The sequence below is a fragment of the Triturus cristatus genome, chromosome 6 (assembly GCF_964204655.1).
Source record: "Triturus cristatus chromosome 6, aTriCri1.1, whole genome shotgun sequence".
NCBI classification, from domain to species: Eukaryota; Metazoa; Chordata; class Amphibia; order Caudata; family Salamandridae; genus Triturus; species Triturus cristatus.
Window position 1 is genome coordinate 900,395,620 of NC_140589.1, and position 19,014 is coordinate 900,414,633.

Here is a 19,014-nt window from a genome sequence, read left to right on the forward strand (position 1 = left end):
ATTTTTTGCTAGGGCCGGGAGAAGGGAAATTGGCCTATAATTGGCCAAAACCTCGGTGTCTAATCCAGGCTTCTTTAGGAGGGGGATCACCATCGCCCTCTTCCAGGCGCATGGGACCCTGCCCTCCCTCAAGGAGGCATTAAGGAGAGGGTTGACCAATGGATTCACAACTGATGCCATTCTGGCCAAAAATTTGGCCGGGCAGGGGTCCAGTGGCGAACCAGATTTCAAATTGGTCAGCAGCAATAGGGAAGCTTCATTGGAGATAGCAGAAAACTCCTCCAGCATAACATCTGGCATGGACGATAGATCAGGACCCACCCCAGTGCTACACCTCCCCTCGCCAGTCTTCTCCGCAAAAGAGGCCTGGATGACCTTAATCTTCTCAGTAAAAAAGCTAGCAAGATCACACGCCCATGTATCGGATGACACTAAGAGGGGCACTTCTGTTTATTTTAAAGATACATATGTTGTCAATGTATATATACATGGAATTAAGCAAATCTATAAATACCTCTGTATACTTTCCTTGTCCATGTTTTGGTTGTCAATAAGTGTAGCAAATTAAAAAGGTATAGCTCTGGGCAAGCAGAAGTATTGCATGTTTGCCTAGATATAGATCCGGGTCAGCCCTTTTGAGGTTCCTTAGTACTTCCAGGCTTGATTTTCCTTCAATAGATGTTACTTTTTAAAAGTGTTAATCATTCAGGTTGCATGTACTAGCAAGAGAAAATGTACGGCCACCATACTAGTAATCTACACTTGTGCCTCATTGTGACCCTAGAACTCATTGATAATGGGGTGCAAATAAAGGTCTATACCCACAAAAAGGTTGTCAGGCATGCACTGCACTTTCTTTGTTGGCAGAACTGGGGGCGGGCGTGTGAAAACACTTGCAATTTGCCCACAATTTGAATTTGTGTATATTGGGATAGTGCTGTAAAAGTACTTTGGTACTACACACCCTGGAGGATTGCAAATTGTGCCTCTGTTATTGCGATACCTATTTTGTGTGAGATTCAAGGTGGGTTCTTTTTTTTAACCTGTGAGCCAACATGTTGCTTGCTAGGATCAATGTTTTATGTTGGACACAACAGTGGAAATTACTGTCTGTTAACTGTCATGAAAGCCCCTAAACCCGAAACATTTAGGAAATTGCAGAAAATAAGCTACCCCGTGTAGGATCAGTGAACTGACTACTATAACACCGAAACAAACAAAAAACCTAACAACTGCTGGAATCATATCTGCCTTCCTTCAGGAGACAGAATACATTCCCTCAAAAAGATCCCTCCTGCACGCCCGAGAATCTACATGAGGCTCATTGATCACTTTTGACCTGAATCCCACTTTCAAGGTCTCCAAAGTAAGTAGCGACCCTGATCACAGCCTTGGTCTTGTTTCTAGGGGTGGGCGGGTCTTGCGGAGTTTCACTCCATGGAATTTTGTGGAGTTACATGAAAACTCTGAGAGATGCCACAGTTTTGTTAACAGGCAGAAATGGGCATCCTGCACTGCTTGTATTGATTTTTGGCAATAGCTTGTATCGCTCTGCAAAATCAGCGTGAACGGCACCACACAGCGTGCCAGAGGGTGCGGTTTTTGCTGCCGCTCAAGTAGATCTTCTACTCGAGTGGCAGCTTTCTCACCGTGAATGGTTGCAAGCGCCCACACCACCCATATTGAGAAAATTTAGCTGGGTGCCCTCCTAGCGCCTGAAAATCACGCTGGGGTCACCAATTGTCGTTCACGCTTGCTAACTTACTGTTGGTGAGCCATGAGGGAGAACAAATTCCGCCATGCAGTGGTTAGCAAAGTTTGGTCGAAACTCCGCTTTAAAAATTTAACACGGAGTAGCCAAAACTCCACGAACTCCACTGATGTAGCGGTATTTATCGCCCACCTCTACTTGTTTCCAGGATTATTCCCCTCTGAAAGCAGAACTCCCCCCCCCTCCAATTTTGCAAAAAGACACATGCCTCACTCAAATGATTTATGTGATTTCCCTAGATCTTCTGGCATTACTTCCTAAGCACTCAGACAGTCCGCATTTAGTTCAGGTGGTGTGAGCACTTGTACTGTGTAATTTTGTGCTGTGCCAGAAAGTAAGGTAAGTAAAAGTAAGTAAATTGACATAATGCTTTGTGATGGCTTTACACCATGTGTGCACTTGTGATAAAAAGTTAATAAATAATTTAAGTGTTCTTCGCTGCATTGCAGTTACTCCGTGCATCAAACACATACATGCTATGCACCTTGGGCTGCACAGGCCACCTATCTTCTGACACACCTATTATTCAAGGTTTACTGATAAGTATTGAGCTTATGGTCTACCAACTGTATCAGTACACATCAGGAGCAGGGATTTTTGCCACCAGTTTGTCTTCTAAAACAGCTATTACCCATCCTCTGGTATAGATGTTACAGTTCACTAAATTAAAGATTATGGTCTGCAGATGTGATATTAGGGATTGTTGTTTGGAAAGCAGCCTGTTCTTTATTGATAACTGATCTCTCACCATCTTGTTCAGCTGTCAGAGTTCACAAACCTGGAAACTGTTGGCTGCAAAGTAATGGCAGAGCTTGCTGGCTTCTCAACATGGTGTTCAGCAACCTCATAGGACTTTTTGAGATAGAGACCATTCCACATACTGGTGGGATTTTGTGCCTACAGCACGTCATTTGAGGTCACAAAAAGTTTACATGTATTTGAGAGATGCCTTCCCATTAGGGAAGACGGTGAGAGATGGGGAATGGATTAAGGCCTGTTTTGACACTGGTAGGGCAAGGATCACAGAATCCAAGATATTAGTTACATTCGGTTAGTGACACCCATATATGTAGGTCACCGGTTAGGAGAGTACAGAAGTGTTTTAAACTATAAGATTTCAACTGTTTAGTTCTGCCACTTACAGTTTAACAGCAAATAAACTGCAGGCTCCATCAGCCTTACCATTGCCTGCTTCTCAGGAATATACAATTCAATCTGGTTGTCAGCTTCAGTCTTCCCACTTAGTACTTTTCTTTGCCCTCCTTGCTCAGACATTTTCAATCGTGTCACTGCTTCATATAATTTCTGCTAGAATTGACCTTACATTTGGTACTGTTCCTGTAATATATTGTTATTTCTTAGCCACAACCCCCTTCCATGTCAGTCTCATATTACAACCTCAAAGTTTAAGATTGATGCTCCCTGCCATAGGACCTATGAAACTAATGGGTAATCCTTGTAATAAGTGTGGCCTTTTGTAACTGGTACCTCAGTAACCATGTACTACAGTGAGATCACTGAATGAAAAAATAACCTCCCTTCAGACTGTGAGGCTCATTGTTGGCTGTCCATTTCCTAGAATCTCACACAAGGAACACCACCTGGACTTCAAAAAGGAACTGAAAAACATACTCTTAAAATCTCAGTGTGCCCCCTGTGCCAGTTTGAAGGTCACTCTAGGGCTCCAGTCGCTCTGTTGTGCCATCCATCTTAATTCAAAAAACCTCCCAGGGCTCAGGTCTGTCTGTTGTGATTCTCACTTTCAAGGACACTATAGGACTAGCACCACTGCTGTGTGTTGTCAGTTCAAAGGCACCACAGGGCTTCCACCTCTGCTGTGCAAACAGGCAGAGTTGTGTACGTTTGTTGTCACCTCACAGTAGCTGTAATGAAGTACTCTGAGGGTTTCATCCTAGAACACTTTCTATACATCATGAAGAAAGCAAGAAATTTCGTTCACTGTTTGTATTTCAGCTGTGGTAAGTTTAAACCTTCATCAGGCCATTTCTATTATGAAACTAGGAGTGGAGAAAGGGAGCACCCATTACAAGAATTATTCCCATTTTTCTGAGGACACCAAGCACAATTATGCACTATGCATCATTTTAATCAACAGATGCAAGCGACTGGTTGAGAATTTTGTGAAATCTTTGGGGTGTTGAATGCACTTCTGAGAAATTATTTGTGTATTTTCTTTATGACATGATAAAGTTCTGCTCATTTTATGTAAAATTGATGTGCTCATTGTTCTGAGCAGCATAACATTTTTTTAAATGTGCGGTATTAGAATGTGTCAAAAGGTATTCAAAGCTTTTGCCCACCCTCTCCTTTAACTTCATGAACCTGGCGCATGCATTGTGTGTAAGGGAAAGGTTGGCATGTGTAATGTAACAGTGGCATCAGTGAGTGATGCAGGAATGAAGCATCCTGTTGCACAGAGGAAAATGTAAAAAAAAGACACATGCTAGAAGGTGTATGTCCTTGTCCCTTTTTTGACTTCAGGTGGTACAGACTTTATGTCCCTACCCGGTCTGTGTTGTACTGTAGTGGTATTTTTATAGTTCTTTCTGTAACCCTTGCAAGGCCTACAGAGTTTTCTCAATTTATGAGTAGATGTTCCAATTGCATAAATTAAAGAGGGTTAAGTACACATCAGCCCTCTGTTATCCATAGTTCATGGATGGGGAAACAATAGGTTTATGCCATCTGAAGCACAGAACAAGACAGGGGCATGCTCTTCCTAACAAAATATTAGAGGGCTACTCCTCCTTGGCTTTTCTGGTAGAATGGATTTCTTTTCAGGTATGTCAATACCATAAATGTACAGTTAGACAGAACAGACTTTTATTTTTCTGGCAGTCTTTGAGGCCTTGTTTCGGGCATTCACCCGGATCACAGAAACCAAGCTTGTCCCACAGTATTTGAATGCATATTTTGTCTGACCTATCTGGATGCACCATGCATGAACACCAAGGAAATGTTGAAGGTGAGTATGGAGTCACAAAGGCTTCTTGAGGTAGACAAAGCATTCCACAATTATCAACTAAGATGCCATTTCCACAGACATTATAAAAAATAGTGTATATACAATTGTAACGAATTTAATATGCTATTTAACACCAGTATTAATTTGAGGGAGGGGCCAGGATTCACAAGAGGTGGAGCTTTGCCAGGATTAAGATGACCCTCCCTTTCCTCAACCATAGTAAAAAATAATATAGCTCTCTGTCAGTGTGCATATATGGTGCTTCAATGAGAAAAACAAGACTTAGCTGCTCCCACACGAAGATGACCAACATAGATTAGCATTTGATTGGTCACTGTCTTTAGTGGCACAGTCAGCAAAAGACTTTGAACTTGAATGAAATTCAAATTAATTGCAGATGGCCTACATTAATTCAAGCACTCCATTCATCAATCTTTTGTTTTTCCAAGTGAGATTGCCTAAGTATATTTCACAATAGGTGCATTAAGATGGGGATGCTGTAGCTCATTGTGCCATGGGCCTTATTCTGATCCCCATTAATGAGGTCCAGTTAGCCTGGAATTGCTCTGCATTTGTGTTTTTTTTCCTTTCAGATGGCATGTACTAGTTTGAGATTAAATGTCCCTTTTGCATCAGGCCAAAGCTGATTTGCATATAATTGTTAAGTATTTTACGATATCATAAAGCCCCCTGCTTAATACACACTTTTTGTCCTAGCAACGGACCCCGGGAGGTTTTTCTCACTTAGTCATTGCATTCCATGTCGACCAAGTGGGCATAACCAACTTCATTCTGTCTTTTGTGGTGTACTAGAACTTAACCCCTTGTGGGCTTGTATTATTGTGTATGTGACAGTTCTTCCTATCGATCAAAGAGTGTATCCCATCATCTGTGATAGTTTCCGCTTCCAATTAAAGATATCTTTTACTCATTTTGCCTTCCACTTGCATCACAATCATCATATGGAAATCTGCAAAAAATATGCAAAAAATACAAGTTAAATCTAAAGTGAAACAGCATAATTTGTGCACCAAATCAATATAAACCAACGGTAGTGAGAATAAAAACATTCATTAAAATCTAGAGGATCTTTTAGTTTGCAGCTTATTGTTGTACGTTGCGGATCTGGTTATAATTCATCCCACATGTACCGCCAGTGCTTCATCGCCAATATGTCCTATAGGGTGCATAGTATGATATTGTATTATCATCCTTGATTCAAGGCGCCTAAGCTCCTGAACACGGCCACCCCCTCTCTCTCTCATTGGGATGGTGTCCAGAACACAAAAGGATAGGAGATTACTGTTCTGGTTGTGTTGAGTTTTGAAGTGCCTAGCAATGGGATATTGTTTGTCATCATTTTTAATCACCCTTAAGTGTTCAAGAAGCCATTTTTTGGCCTTGTGTATTATGCTCCCTATGTAATATTTCTCATGTGGGCATCTGAGAGCATACACCACATGATCAGTATTACACGATACATGTTTAGTTATTCTAAAGGGTTGGCATTCAGGTGATAGTTTAATCTCCTTGCGATTGTGGCTGTACTTACAAGCTTTACACCTGCCACATGTATAAAACCCTTGGGTGTTGGTGCGTTTTGTTTCAGGAGTATTGGGGGTTCGACAGATGATGTCTTTAAGCAATTTGGCTTTTCTGTATGTAATCTGAGGATAATCCTCTATGTATGAAATCAAATCTGTGTCTGTTTTCAATACATTCCAGAATGTATCTAAACCTTTCCTCACTAGTTTATATTGCCTGTTGGAAGTTGTGCTAAACCTGATTTTATTTTCAGAGTCATTCCTAGCTGTCTCTTTCTGTATCAGTAATTCATTCCTGTCTCGCTTCTCTGCCTCTACACATGCTTTAGTAATCATGGTTTGTGTGTACCCTCTGCTTTGAAACCTCTCATCCATTATGAATTTCTCTTTGTCATAGCCATCCTTTGTGCTACAATTGCGTTTTGCTCTTAATAGCTCAGGCAGAGGGACACTCCTAATCAATTTCTCTGGGTGGCAACTCTGAGCGTGCAGTAAGCTAGTTCCTGCTGTCTCCTTTCTAAACAAATGGCTGTCAAGGTGTTTTTCATTGACTTTGAATCTCAAATACAGAAACTCAGTGGTCTCTTTGTCAAGTTGGCTGCAAATTTTGAGATTGAGTGTGTTGTTGTTTAAAATCTCCACAAACGTCTTTGCTTCATCAATACTGCCCGTCCAGATACAGAAGATATCGTCAATAAATCGTACCCACAATGTCACATGCTCAGTGAACAGGTCTATGCTGCTTACTACCTGCTCCTCCCACCAGCTGAGGTAAAGACCTGCAAAGCCGGGGGCAAAGCAGGTCCCCATAGCAGTTCCTGGTGTTTGTCTATATATTTGTCTGTTAAAGGTGAAAAAGTTCTGGGTTAGGCACGTATTCATCTTGTTGATCAACATTTCTGTATGAAACAGGTATGATAATGATCTGTTTCTTAGAAAATGGCAACATGCTTTAATTCCTAGTTTATGTGGAATGCAAGTGTAGAAACTATTCACGTCAAGACACATGAGTAAAAATCATCATTCCACTCACTGTTATTGATACAGCTCAAAAAATCACCATTGTCTTGGATAAAAGACGGAAGGCCTTGAACCAATTCCTCCCAATGGTTGGAGATAAAAATCAACATACTGTGATGTACTTTCCAAGCAGCTTCCTCTAGACAAGACTATAGGTCTACCTGGGGTGGTTTGGCTGTCATTGCACAATTTAGGTAGTAAATACAAGGCAGGTAATTTGGGGAGATTGCATTTCAAAAATTCATATTCCTCCCACTCTAGGAGACCTCTCTCTCTCTCCATTCCCCTAGTTGCTCTTGATAACCCTATTTGCAGTTTCATATTTCACTTTAGTGCTTATTTCATATATGTCTTTATGATTAAGCTGCCAGTCACCTTCCTTTTGATACATTTCCTTTGACAACACCACAACATTTCCTCCTTTATCTGATTTTTTGACAACTATGCTTTTATCATTCTTAAGAGCCTGTATATGTGCACCTGTGATGTTATTTGCACTATATTTTTTCTTTTTACACAATTTTTCAGCTCCTGAATCATGCCCTCTTCAAACACATCAATCTCCTTATTCGCTAACTGTGGCAAAAAAATTGACTTCGGTTTGAAACCACTACCGTGGCTAAGATCTAATATGATATTTTCATTAATCAGGTTTAAATAGGGATCCTGTATAAACCCTGGGTCCCCTTCAAGCTCATTCATAGTATGTAATAATTCAATATCCCCAACATTGATATTACTAGGTACCTCATTTGTATTGTCTGGTGTATCAGAAACTCTGGTGGCAAACCATTTCTTCCGTCTTAGTTTTCATGTGAATTGGAAAAGATTGATGCGGCCTTGTGTGTAGTCTAAGTCAGTGGTGGGTCAGAAAGATAACCCCAAAGAAAGAACTTCAGTCTCATCTATGCTGAGGTTTCGACCTGATAGGTTGATTACTGTTCTGGGATCCATTACTTTGTTTTCTTTTGCCCTCTTGTTCTGCTTCCCACTGGGATTTCCAAATCTTCTCGTAATCTGGGATTTGCTTTTGCGTCTCCTCTGCCTCCTCAAACTCGAACTCGGTAGCTTTTGGCACTCTGTTTGTTTTGGGCTGAGATTCTTTCTTGTGACATCAAGGTAAATTGCTTTAAAATGTTGTTTTTTGCTCCTGCCTGTTCAGAGATCACCGACACGTCACTTTCACTGTTGTCGCTCTTCCCTTTTTTGCTTTGTTGGTTGCTGGGTTCCTGTTTTTTACAGCCCTCTTTAGCAGCTTTGACCTAGACTCTTTGTTGTGTTGCTTTATTCTGAACCATGTTGCGTAGATGATTATATCGTTTTCATAATTCCGGCCGTCAGAAGAGGCCCACCGCCTGAGAGCGGGCCTGTGCCGGTGCTTTAGTGGCATCGGCAGCATGGGAGGCAGTTGTCGGCGACGGAGTGATGCTGGCTTTCAAGGTGACACCTACAAAAGTGTGACAATCACCGTGTTGGACCTCGCATCATCCCACTTGGTTTTTCATTTCTGTTGAATATTTGCTGGGGGAAAGCCGAGTCACTGGAGAAATACATGCTGCCACTACAAGACCTAGAAGGCTTTGAAAAAAGCCATGCCCACGGGGGTGGGAACATGCTTCAAATACAGGTGTACGGCTGAACACTGTTTTTCCATTCAGCGTGATGTGCCACTGACGAAAGGATGAATTTCCTGAAACACGTTTGGCCAGATTATATGGATGCTTGTTTCCTCGAAGCTGAATGCTTGCAAGGTGCCACTAATAAATTTACGAAATATTGATCTGATGGTGGCCTCTTCCATTTTGTGGGCTAACTGTTGTTGGATATGTTATGGCTAAGTCTGGCCTTCGGAAGAGGCCCACCGCCTGAGAGTGGGTCTGTGCCGGTGCTGTAGTGGCATTGGCAGCATGGGAGGCAGTTGTCCGCGCCCGATTGGTGCTGGCTTTTGTGGTGACACCTACAAAGCATGGCAATCACCTTGTTGGACCTCGCATCATCCCACTTGTTTTTTTATTTTTGTTGAATATTTGCTGAGGGAAAGCTGACTCACTGGAGAAATACATGCCGCCACTACAAGACCCAGAAGGCTTTGAAAAAGGCCACGCCCACAGGGGTGGGAACTTGCTTCAAATACAGGTGTACGGCTGAACATTGTTTTTCCATTCAGCGTGATGTGCCACTGATGAAAGGATGAATTTCCTGAAACGCGTTTGGCCAGATTATGTGGATGCTTGTTTCCTCGAAGCTGAATGCCTGCAAGGTGCCACTAATAAATTTACGAAAATATTGATCTGCTGGTGGCCTCTTCCATTTTGTGGGCTAACTGTTGTTGGATATATATGTCTATGTATATATATATTCACTGAAAAAACCACAGGTTTCAGGGACGTTATAGTAAGTTGGACATTTCACTCGTACAAAACCAGAGAAATTAGTCCGTTATAGTTAGTTCAGCTAACTATAACTCGCGTCCCCGCAATGCACTGCTGATGACGTCACATATTACATCCTTCATGAGATGGTCAGTGACATCACTGATGACATCTCAAATGACATCACTGATGACATCCACGTTGCAGAAAGAGGCAAGTGAGATGCAAAAACAGGCAGGAAAGGTACAGAAAGAGGGAAGACGAGTGCAGAAAGAGACAACAGGGGTGCAGAAAGAAGCAAATGAGGTGCAGAAAGAGGCAAAAGACGTGCAGAAAGAGGGAAGAGAGGTGCAGATAAAGGCAAGAAAAGTGCAGAAAGAGGCAAAAGAGGTACATAAAGAGACAACAAGGGTGCAGAAAGAAGCAAGACAGGTGCAGAAAGAAGCATGGAAAGTGCAGAGTGAAGCAACAGGGGTGCAGGAAGAGGCAAGAGAAGTGTAGAAAGGAGCAATTGAGGTGCAGAAAGAGCCAACAGAGGTGCAAAAAGAGGCGAGAGAGGTGCAAAAACAGGCAAGAGAAGTGCACAAAGAGGCAAGAGAATTGCTGAAAGAAGCAACAGAGGTGGAGAAAGGCACAAGAAAAGTGCAGAAAGTGGCAAGTGAGATGCAAAAACAGGCAGGAAAGGTACAGAAAGAGGGAAGACGAGAACAGAAAGAGACAACAGGGGTGCAGAAAGAAGCAAATAAGATGCAGAAAGAGGCAACAGACGTGCAGAAAGAGGGAGAAGAGGTGCAGAAAAAGGCAAGAAAAGTGCAGAAAGAGGCAAAAGAGGTACATAAAGAGAACAGGGGTGCAGAAAGAAGCAAGACAGGTGCAGAAAGAAGCATGGAAAGTAAAGAATGAAGCAATAGGGTTGCACAAAAAGGCAAGAGAAGTTTCGAAAGGAGCAAGTGAGGTGCAGAAGGAGCCAACAGAGGTGCAAAAAGAAGCAAGAGAGGTGCAGAAACAGGCAAGAGAAGTGCACAAAGAGGCAATAGATTTGCTGAAAGAAGCAACAGAGGTGTAGAAAGAAGCAAGAAAAGTGCAGAAAGATGCAAGTGAGATCCAAAAGCAGGCAGAAAAGGTGCAGAAAGATGGAAGATGAGTGCAGAAAGAAGCAAATGAGGTACAGAAATAGGCAACAGACGTGCGGAAAGAGGTGCAGAAAGTACATGAGATTTGCAGAATGAGGTCAAGAGAAGTGCAGAAAAAGAAAGAAACATGCATAAAGAAGCAACAGAATTGCAGAAGAAGACAAAAGAGTTGCGGAAACAGGCAAAAGAGGTACAGAAAGATGTAACAGAGGTGCAGAAACAGGCAAGAGAAGTGCAGAAAGAGGCAAGTGAATTGCTGGAAGAAGCAACAGAGGTGTAGAAGGTAGCAGGAAAAGTGCAGAAAGAGGCAAGTGAGATGCAAAAACAGGCAGGAAAGGTACAGAAAGAGGGAAGACGAGAACAGAAAGAGACAACAGGGGTGCAGAAAGAAGCAAATAAGGTGCAGAAAGAGGCAACAGACGTGCAGAAAGAGGGAAGAGAGGTGCAGAAAAAGGCAAGAAAAGTGCAGAAAGAGGCAAAAGAGGTACATAAAGAGAACAGGGGTGCAGAAAGAAGCAAGACAGGTGCAGAAAGAAGCATGGAAAGTACAGAATGAAGCAATAGGGTTGCACAAAAAGGCAAGAGAAGTTTAGAAAGGAGCAAGTGAGGTGCAGAAGGAGCCAACAGAGGTGCAAAAAGAAGCAAGAGAGGTGCAGAAACAGGCAAGAGAAGTGCACAAAGAGGCAATAGATTTGCTGAAAGAAGCAAGAGGTGTAGAAAGAAGCAAGAAAAGTGCAGAAAGATGCAAGTGAGATCCAAAAGCAGGCAGGAAAGGTGCAGAAAGATGGAAGATGAGTGCAGAAAGAAGCAAATGAGGTACAGAAATAGGCAACAAACGTGCGGAAAGAGGTGCAGAAAGTATATGAGATTTGTAGAATGAGGTCAAGAGAAGTGCAGAAAAAGAAAGAAACATGCATAAAGAAGCAACAGAATTGCAGAAGAAGACAAAAGAGTTGCGGAAACAGGCAAAAGAGGTACAGAAAGATGTAACAGAGGTGCAGAAACAGGCAAGAGAAGTGCAGAAAGAGGCAAGAGAGTTGCTGGAAGAAGCAACAGAGGTGTAGAAAGAAGCTGGAAAAGTGCAGAAAGAGGCAAGTGAGATGCAAAAACAGTCAGGAAAGGTACAGAAAAAGGGAAGACGAGTGCAGAAAGAGACAACAGGGGTGCAGAAAGAAGCAAATGAGGTGCAGAAAGAGGCAACAGACGTGCAGAAAGAGGGAAGAGACCTGCAGAAAAGGCAAGAAAAGTGCAGAAAGCACCCCTCCGAGGGAAGAATGGAGTCACCCGGCCTACCTGAACCCATCCTGCGGGGGCAGCCTGGGCTACAGCTCCACCAAAGTAGAGTACCACACTGGGCCGCCCTGTCCGGGGTTGCTGCCCGGGCACCTCCAGCAGCGGCAGGACTCGCCAGAGGTGCACAGGTAGGGGCAACAAGCCTATGACTGGATGAGAAAGCCCACGGCGCCGGTAGCAGGGGGATGCACGGGTAAGCAAAGATAACCCAAGGCACCGGGATATCCTGACGTACCTGATGTGGGGACTGTAGTGAGGGCCACTGCAACTCTGGCAGGGGGGGCTGCAGGGCTGGCACAGGAGCATCCCTTGAGTTAGAGGGGGTATGGAGTGCTGTAGGCCTGTTAGAGGGTGCAAGGTTTGGTCTGAGCGAAGGACTCGATAGGTCTTATACACTGTCTTCGTTGGGGGATGGAGTGACTGGCCCTGACTGCTGGGGGCGCTGCAAGTCTGGCACTTGGCCCAGCCTGGGGGTGAAGAGGGGCAGTGCAAGTAGCACAGGTCACCTACCCTGTGAGTTGGCGGAGGGGAGGGCACAAAAGCATGGCTGGTGAACCGCTCTCTGGGCTGCAGGGATGGGCACTACACGTTCATCACTGGGCCCATCCAGTGCACAGGGAAAGGAAATGAAAGACTGGAAAGTGGTTCCCGAAAGCAGCTGAAGAGAGGGACCTTGGAAAAACTGGCATTGGGCATATCCTTTGGGCTGAAGGAGGGACACCCAACTCATACAAAGGGTATTCTCTGGGGCTCAAGGGGCTGGAGGAAATAATACCCAGCCCTGGCACTGGGCCAACCCTAAGGGTAAGGGGAATGGCACTGCGAGCCTGGTACTGGTCCCACCCTGGGTCTGGAGACGGGGACAGCGCATGAGTGACACATTCTTTTTTTGATAAAATCTGCAAAGCGTGCAGCAGATGTTGGATTATATGGCAAATGTGGCACATCCATTACTGTGAAAAAACAAACATCATCTCTATCAGACCATTTCCGAATGCGCCGCAGAAGAATATTAATTCTAGTTTAAGCCAAGTGAATGAACGTACTTGGCTATAGCCCAATTTGTGCAAACCGAGACCTCGATGCTCATAGATTATAGACATTCAGGAATCTAGGCGCAATGTTTTACTTCCGGTTACTTTCACTTTAAATTCTTGATTTATTTCTTGGAAAATGTCATGAAATTACACAATGATAGCGATATTCCAATGTCAACTAATAACAGCAGCTGTCGACTATTCGATAAACATTACATTGAGCCGCTTTTCAAAATCCCAATCTTGCAGATTAGAGCACTTTTAAAATGGCTATTTGAAGACAAAAATCTTTGGCACAAAATACTGTGCAGAGATAAGTCACTAGTTTCCATTTAGTTTGCTGCAGGCGACATTCTACCGAATACTTTACTGTACTGTTCAACATAATATTTTCAACAACTTTATCCAGCTAAATACGTTTTCATTGAATGATGAGGTTTTATAGAGGGCGTAGCTACAGTCTGGTATATGGGTTAGCGAGTGCCCAGTGTACTTCACAGGCGCGTAGCATTTTTGACTTGCTCAGTAAATGAGGACGCTCGAGGCAGCGCCGTCTGCGCCGTTTGAGCGGGATTTTTTTTGTTGGTATCTAGCGGCTCACTTTCCATTAGAAACACATTTCCGTTGGGCGCAGGAGGAGCAGTCCCTGCTTTGCTCTGACAGCACCAATACTTTCCGAGTTCCACACCTCGCGGAGCAGTAAAGCGCTGCGAGCTTCGTTGCTTATTGAAAAGGGCAAAGCACACGGTTAAATATAGCGCAAGAAAGATAGCTTCAGGGAACAGAGTTCAAAGTATTAACCCACATCAAAAGTTCTGAGTTTTATTGATCTTGGAAGGGTGACATTCTGAATGGGCCCCTTCGGGATTTCTTACTACCTTTGACCTGCTACTTGACCTCCCGGCAGCAGGTGCAGGAGCACACAGAGCTATTTATTCCCAGCTAAATACAAATTGCACGTTTTTGAAAAACCTACACAAGAGCCGGTGGGGCTGTGGTGCCTGCGATAGGCGGCATGCTTGACGTAGTGTGTTTTTTTGGTAGTATGTTGTCTTTATAGAAAAGTCTGAGCGGAAAGAGGCTTCTGCCCACACAACAAAAGACTAGCCCGAGCACCTCTCGGTAACTGTAAGTCGGAGAAGGTGGACGTGGCGCATTCGTCGACCATGGCAGTTTTTCTGTCAGCACAAGATCAATGAATGCACAAAGACTGTGAGTTTAGTGACAATATAATGACGTTATCTGACAATCAAAAACAGAAGTGTTGGTAGCGGGCCCTGTAACTTGGTTGCCCCGCTCCTAGGTGGCGGGGGCAGCAGGTGCCAGGCCATTTATGATGTTAATGTGCTCTTGGCGGCCCTCTTGTCCGACATCCCCTCATCTGTCACTGTCCCCCACTTAGTTTGATATCCACCTGTTGACACCACCACCTTCTGCGCCAGCCAGAAAAGGAAGGCGCTCTTCACAGAAAACACTGAAGTCTGGTCCTTCTGCCCGGGTCGCAGGGAAGGCTGGGCATATGTGTGGACGGAGTGTTCCAACTTCGACTCAAACTTTCCTGTCGAGATGGACCAATTATACTCAATATGGCCCCTGCCAGGGCAGATGGAGAAATGCCCTGGAAGTCAGGAGGTTAGACTCGCTGTACTTCCGGTTAGGGCGCTTTGACAAGGAGGCGTCGTTCACGGATACTGGGAGCTCCAGCGCTCAGTGGAATCGGACACTGTTGCTGAAGGGGCTGCTGTGACGGAATATGTTTTCCAAAGAAGCCAGTCCTGCCTTCCCACGCTTCCGGCCCCGGACATGGGCAGTTCAAAGGCCGCCAGTGCGGCCTGCTTTCAGATTCTGTAGGGCGAACGTGTTTATGTAAATGTGCCCCGTCAGGGTCGCTTTCTCAGTAGTGCTAATTCAGACACAATTGGCCGGGGGGGGCTCTTTGTCTGCGAAAAGACACCCTTGTAGTGCACTGTCCGGGCCTTTGATTCCCATTCAGCAGCCCCTCTGATCCTCTGTGTCTCCCTGTGGGGTGCTATAGTGCGACTGCAGCAATGCTACCTGGACAAGGTTTGCAGCCTGGTGGACATTACACGCCCACTGGCAGATCATATCACCTGCCAACGCCAGGGTGAAGCCAGCCCGGCTACAAGGCACGCTCACAAAAATTGCATCACTATTATGGGGGTAGAGAACATAATTAGGCATGCCCCCGGGACCTGGCCCACCCGGGGGCTTAAATACAACAAAGCGCAGTAGCCCACGCGTTGTTTGTTTTTTATTGTATCGGATGGATTCGCGACCCCAGCGCAAATTTGGCCGTTTTTTTTTTTTTTTTTTACATGCTTTTTTTGGCCCTGGGGATCCTTGTGGGACCCCCTGAACACACCTAGAGGTTCAGGGTATTTGTACCCTGACCCCTTTTCTTGTTTTTCACCTTTTTATTTACTCTTTTTTTGTGAATCCGTTACCGAGTCACAAGATGGCTGCCAAACCTTCCTGGTTGGCAATGTTGGCAGCCAATCAGAGTGAAGCTTGTGCCCTGGAGCAGTCGCGACTCCACGGTGCTCGGATATCGATATTTTAATTTTTTTAATTGCTCAGCAACTACTGAACAGATATACATCATTTAAAAAAGGGTGCACTCTAAACCAAGACCTACCTTTTAGCCAAATTTGGTGTAATTCCGTTCAGCAGGTCGGACTGTAGCCTGTAATAAAGTTTCCTATGTAAAATAACATGGATAAAACGCGCTTTGGGACCCCCCTTTTTTCTCAGCCCCACTTGACGAATCACCCGGAAACTTTAAACACACAAACTGAGCGGTCCAGCCCTATTTTTTGGAAAATTTCACGAAGATTAGTCAAAGGGCGCTAAAGATATTGGCAAATCAAAAAACGCTTTTCCTATAGAAAATAGGTCCTAACTATAACTACCTACTGGCGACCGCCAGTAGGTAATATATATATATATATATATATATATATATATTCACTGAAAAAACCATAGGTTTCACACATGTTATAGTTAGGAATTAGCATTTAAAAAACCTTGCAAATTCACTTAAAAAACCATAGGTTTCACACATGTTATAGTTAGCTGGACATTTCACTCGTGAAAAACCATTGAAATTCCCCCGTTATAGTTAGTGCAGGCAACTATAACTCACGCGACCGCAATCCTCTGCTGATGACGTCAGATATTACATCACTCATGACATGGTCAGTGACATCACTCATGACATCACTGATGACATCATCCTTGTGATAGAGTGGCGGTCGCGCAAGTTATAGTTATCTGAACTAACTATAACAGTGGAATTTCATTGGTTTTTTACGAGTGAAATATCCACCTAACTATAACATGTGTGAAACCTATGGTTTTTTAAGTGAATTTGCAAGGTTTTCTAAATGCTAATTCCTAACTATAACGTGTGTGAAACCTATGGTTTTTTCAGTGAATTTGTACGTTTTTTTAAATGCTAAGTTATGTATGTATTATTATTTTTTTATATATTTATTTTACAATAAACTACGTATTAAATTTTTTTTTTTTATGGTTTTTCACCGTGCGCGCACGGTGCGCGCACCCCCGCGATTTAAAAAAAATAAATTTAAATGTATTTTTCTGCCTTCGGGGTCCTTCAGGGACCCCCTGACAAAGGCTAGGGGGTCAGGAACTCTCTACCCTGCCCCCTTTTCACGTTCGCCACTTCCTTTTCCACTCTCGCACTGAAAACAAACAAAATGGCGGCCGACACTTCCTGATTTCGACCGATTCGAACGTTGACTGACATGTAACAACCAATCAGAATTACGCTTGCGCACGTTAGGGTGCGCGCACGGTGCGCGGCTATAGATATGTATGTGCTTTTAACTGCAATTTTTTCAGGAACTACTGAACAGATTGACTCCATATATGCAAAAGGCACATACCTGACCTGAGGACTACCTCTCTGCCAAATTTCAAGTAATTCTGTTCAGCCGTTCGGGCTGTACCTTCGACTAAAGGTCCTATGGGAAAATGCATGGGGAAAACGCGTTTTGGGACCCCCCTTTTTTCTCGGCCCCCGCTTGACGCTTCCCCCGAGACTTTCAGGGTAGGAGCTGAGCGGAGCGCCCCATTAGTTTTGAAAATTTCACGAAGATTCGTCAACCGGCGCCAAAGTTATTCAAAATAGAATTTTGAGATTTCCTATGGAAACACGGTCCTAACTATAACTATCTACTGGCGACCGCCAGTAGATAATATATATATATATATATATATATATATATATATATATATATATATATATATATATATATATATATATATATATATATATATATATATATATATATATATATATATATACACAAAGTTTGTAGCTGTTCCCAAGCCTCTGATCCGGCGGGCTCACGGCTGGGGTAGCCACCCCCAAAACTCTCACACGTACAATCCGGCGCAATCCTTTCCAGATATAACGAAGGAATCACACAGGAGCCGTGGCCTCTATTTTTAGTGCAGGTTTATTGCAGACACAAACGTCCGACGCGTTTCGGAGTAGGACACTCCTTCGTCACGGGCATGAGATGTCATCAGTGATGTCATGAGTGATGTCAGTGACCATGTCATGAGTGATGTAATATGTGACGTCATCAGTAGTGCATTGCGGGCGCGCGAGTTATAGTTAGCTGAACTAACTATAACGGGGAAATTTCATTGGTTTTTTACGAGTGAAATGTCCAGCTAACTATAACGTGTGAAACCTTTGGTTTTTTCATTGAATTTCTAAGGTTTTTTAAATGCTAATTCCTAACTATAACGTGTGTGAAACCCATGGTTTTTTCAGTGAATTTGCAAGGTTTTTTAAATGCTAATTCCTAACTATAACGTGTGTGAAACCCATGGTTTTTTCAGTGAATTTGCAAGGTTTTTTAAATGCTAATTTTATTTTTTTTTTTATTTATTTTTTTTACATATTTTTATTTTAATTTTCTATCCTTTTTTAAAGACTATGGTTAAATTTTAAAAATTCTACAATATGTTTTTTTTTACTATTTTTAGAAAATAAACAGGTAAGATTTATTAGTATAACATATTGTTTTTTTTTGTCCTTTTTTTTTTTTTTACATTTTTTTTTAACGTGGCGTACGGTAAGCGCACGTCTTGCTTTCATTACGTTAGATTTCTACGCTGTTTGCGTTCATTTACGCAATTTGCGTAGACGCACGTCACGCGCGCACAGCGCGTAACGCGTACGCTGCACGCGCACGTTACGCGGAAGTGAAGGGGCGTGCCTGTTTTGCGCATGCGCGTGTCTTTTTTACGCGCATGCGTACTTTTGCCGTAAGCGCTCCGTAAGCGTACCGTAAGCGTAACGTACGCGCACGGTGGGTCATGTGATCATGAAACACAACTTTTGATTGGTTGAAACTACTTTCAGTTCTAGAACTCTCCTACACCACACCCATTCCCCTCATTTCTGCTTGTGATCCCTTAGGAGAAGGAGCTGGGTTGTCTTTGTGATACGATGGCAGAACAGCAGAGCCCTTCTGAGAGTGAGGCTAGCAGCACTACCTTGAGGCAGAGAAGGAGGAAACAAAAGACCTCTTTCATATGGGAGTATTTTACTTTTCCAGAGGACAAGAAAAAGGTAAATGCACCCTTAGTGACTTGTAAGCTGTGTGGCCGTGTACTTTCAAGAGGGAATCCCAACAGGAAGTATTCCTTCGGGAATCACACCATGTTGAGACACCTTAAAGATGTACACAGAAGGACACATGCTCGACATACTGAAGGTAACCCTTCAGTAAGTCAACCAAGCACATCCACAGCAGCTCAGCCTGGTCCATCATCTGCAGGGCCGAGTCCATCTTCGG

At 43.5% G+C, this 19,014-nt stretch overlaps 1 protein-coding gene and 1 long non-coding RNA gene across 4 annotated transcripts in view; one reads left to right on the forward strand and one right to left on the reverse strand.

The window, feature by feature from the left end:
• The window catches only part of LOC146820762 (uncharacterized), a 132,667-nt gene that overhangs the window by 38,636 nt on the left and 75,017 nt on the right, over window positions 1–19,014 (forward strand). The window lies entirely within an intron of this gene.
• The window catches only part of LOC146820763 (MFS-type transporter SLC18B1-like), a 709,940-nt gene continuing 695,254 nt past the window's right edge, over window positions 4,329–19,014 (reverse strand). For both annotated transcript variants that reach the window (XM_085611552.1, XM_085611553.1), the window contains one exon: window positions 4,329–5,727. In XM_085611552.1, the coding sequence (XP_085467678.1) occupies window positions 5,682–5,727 (46 nt within the window). In that variant the 3' untranslated portion in view covers window positions 4,329–5,681. The remainder of the gene's footprint in view (window positions 5,728–19,014) is intronic.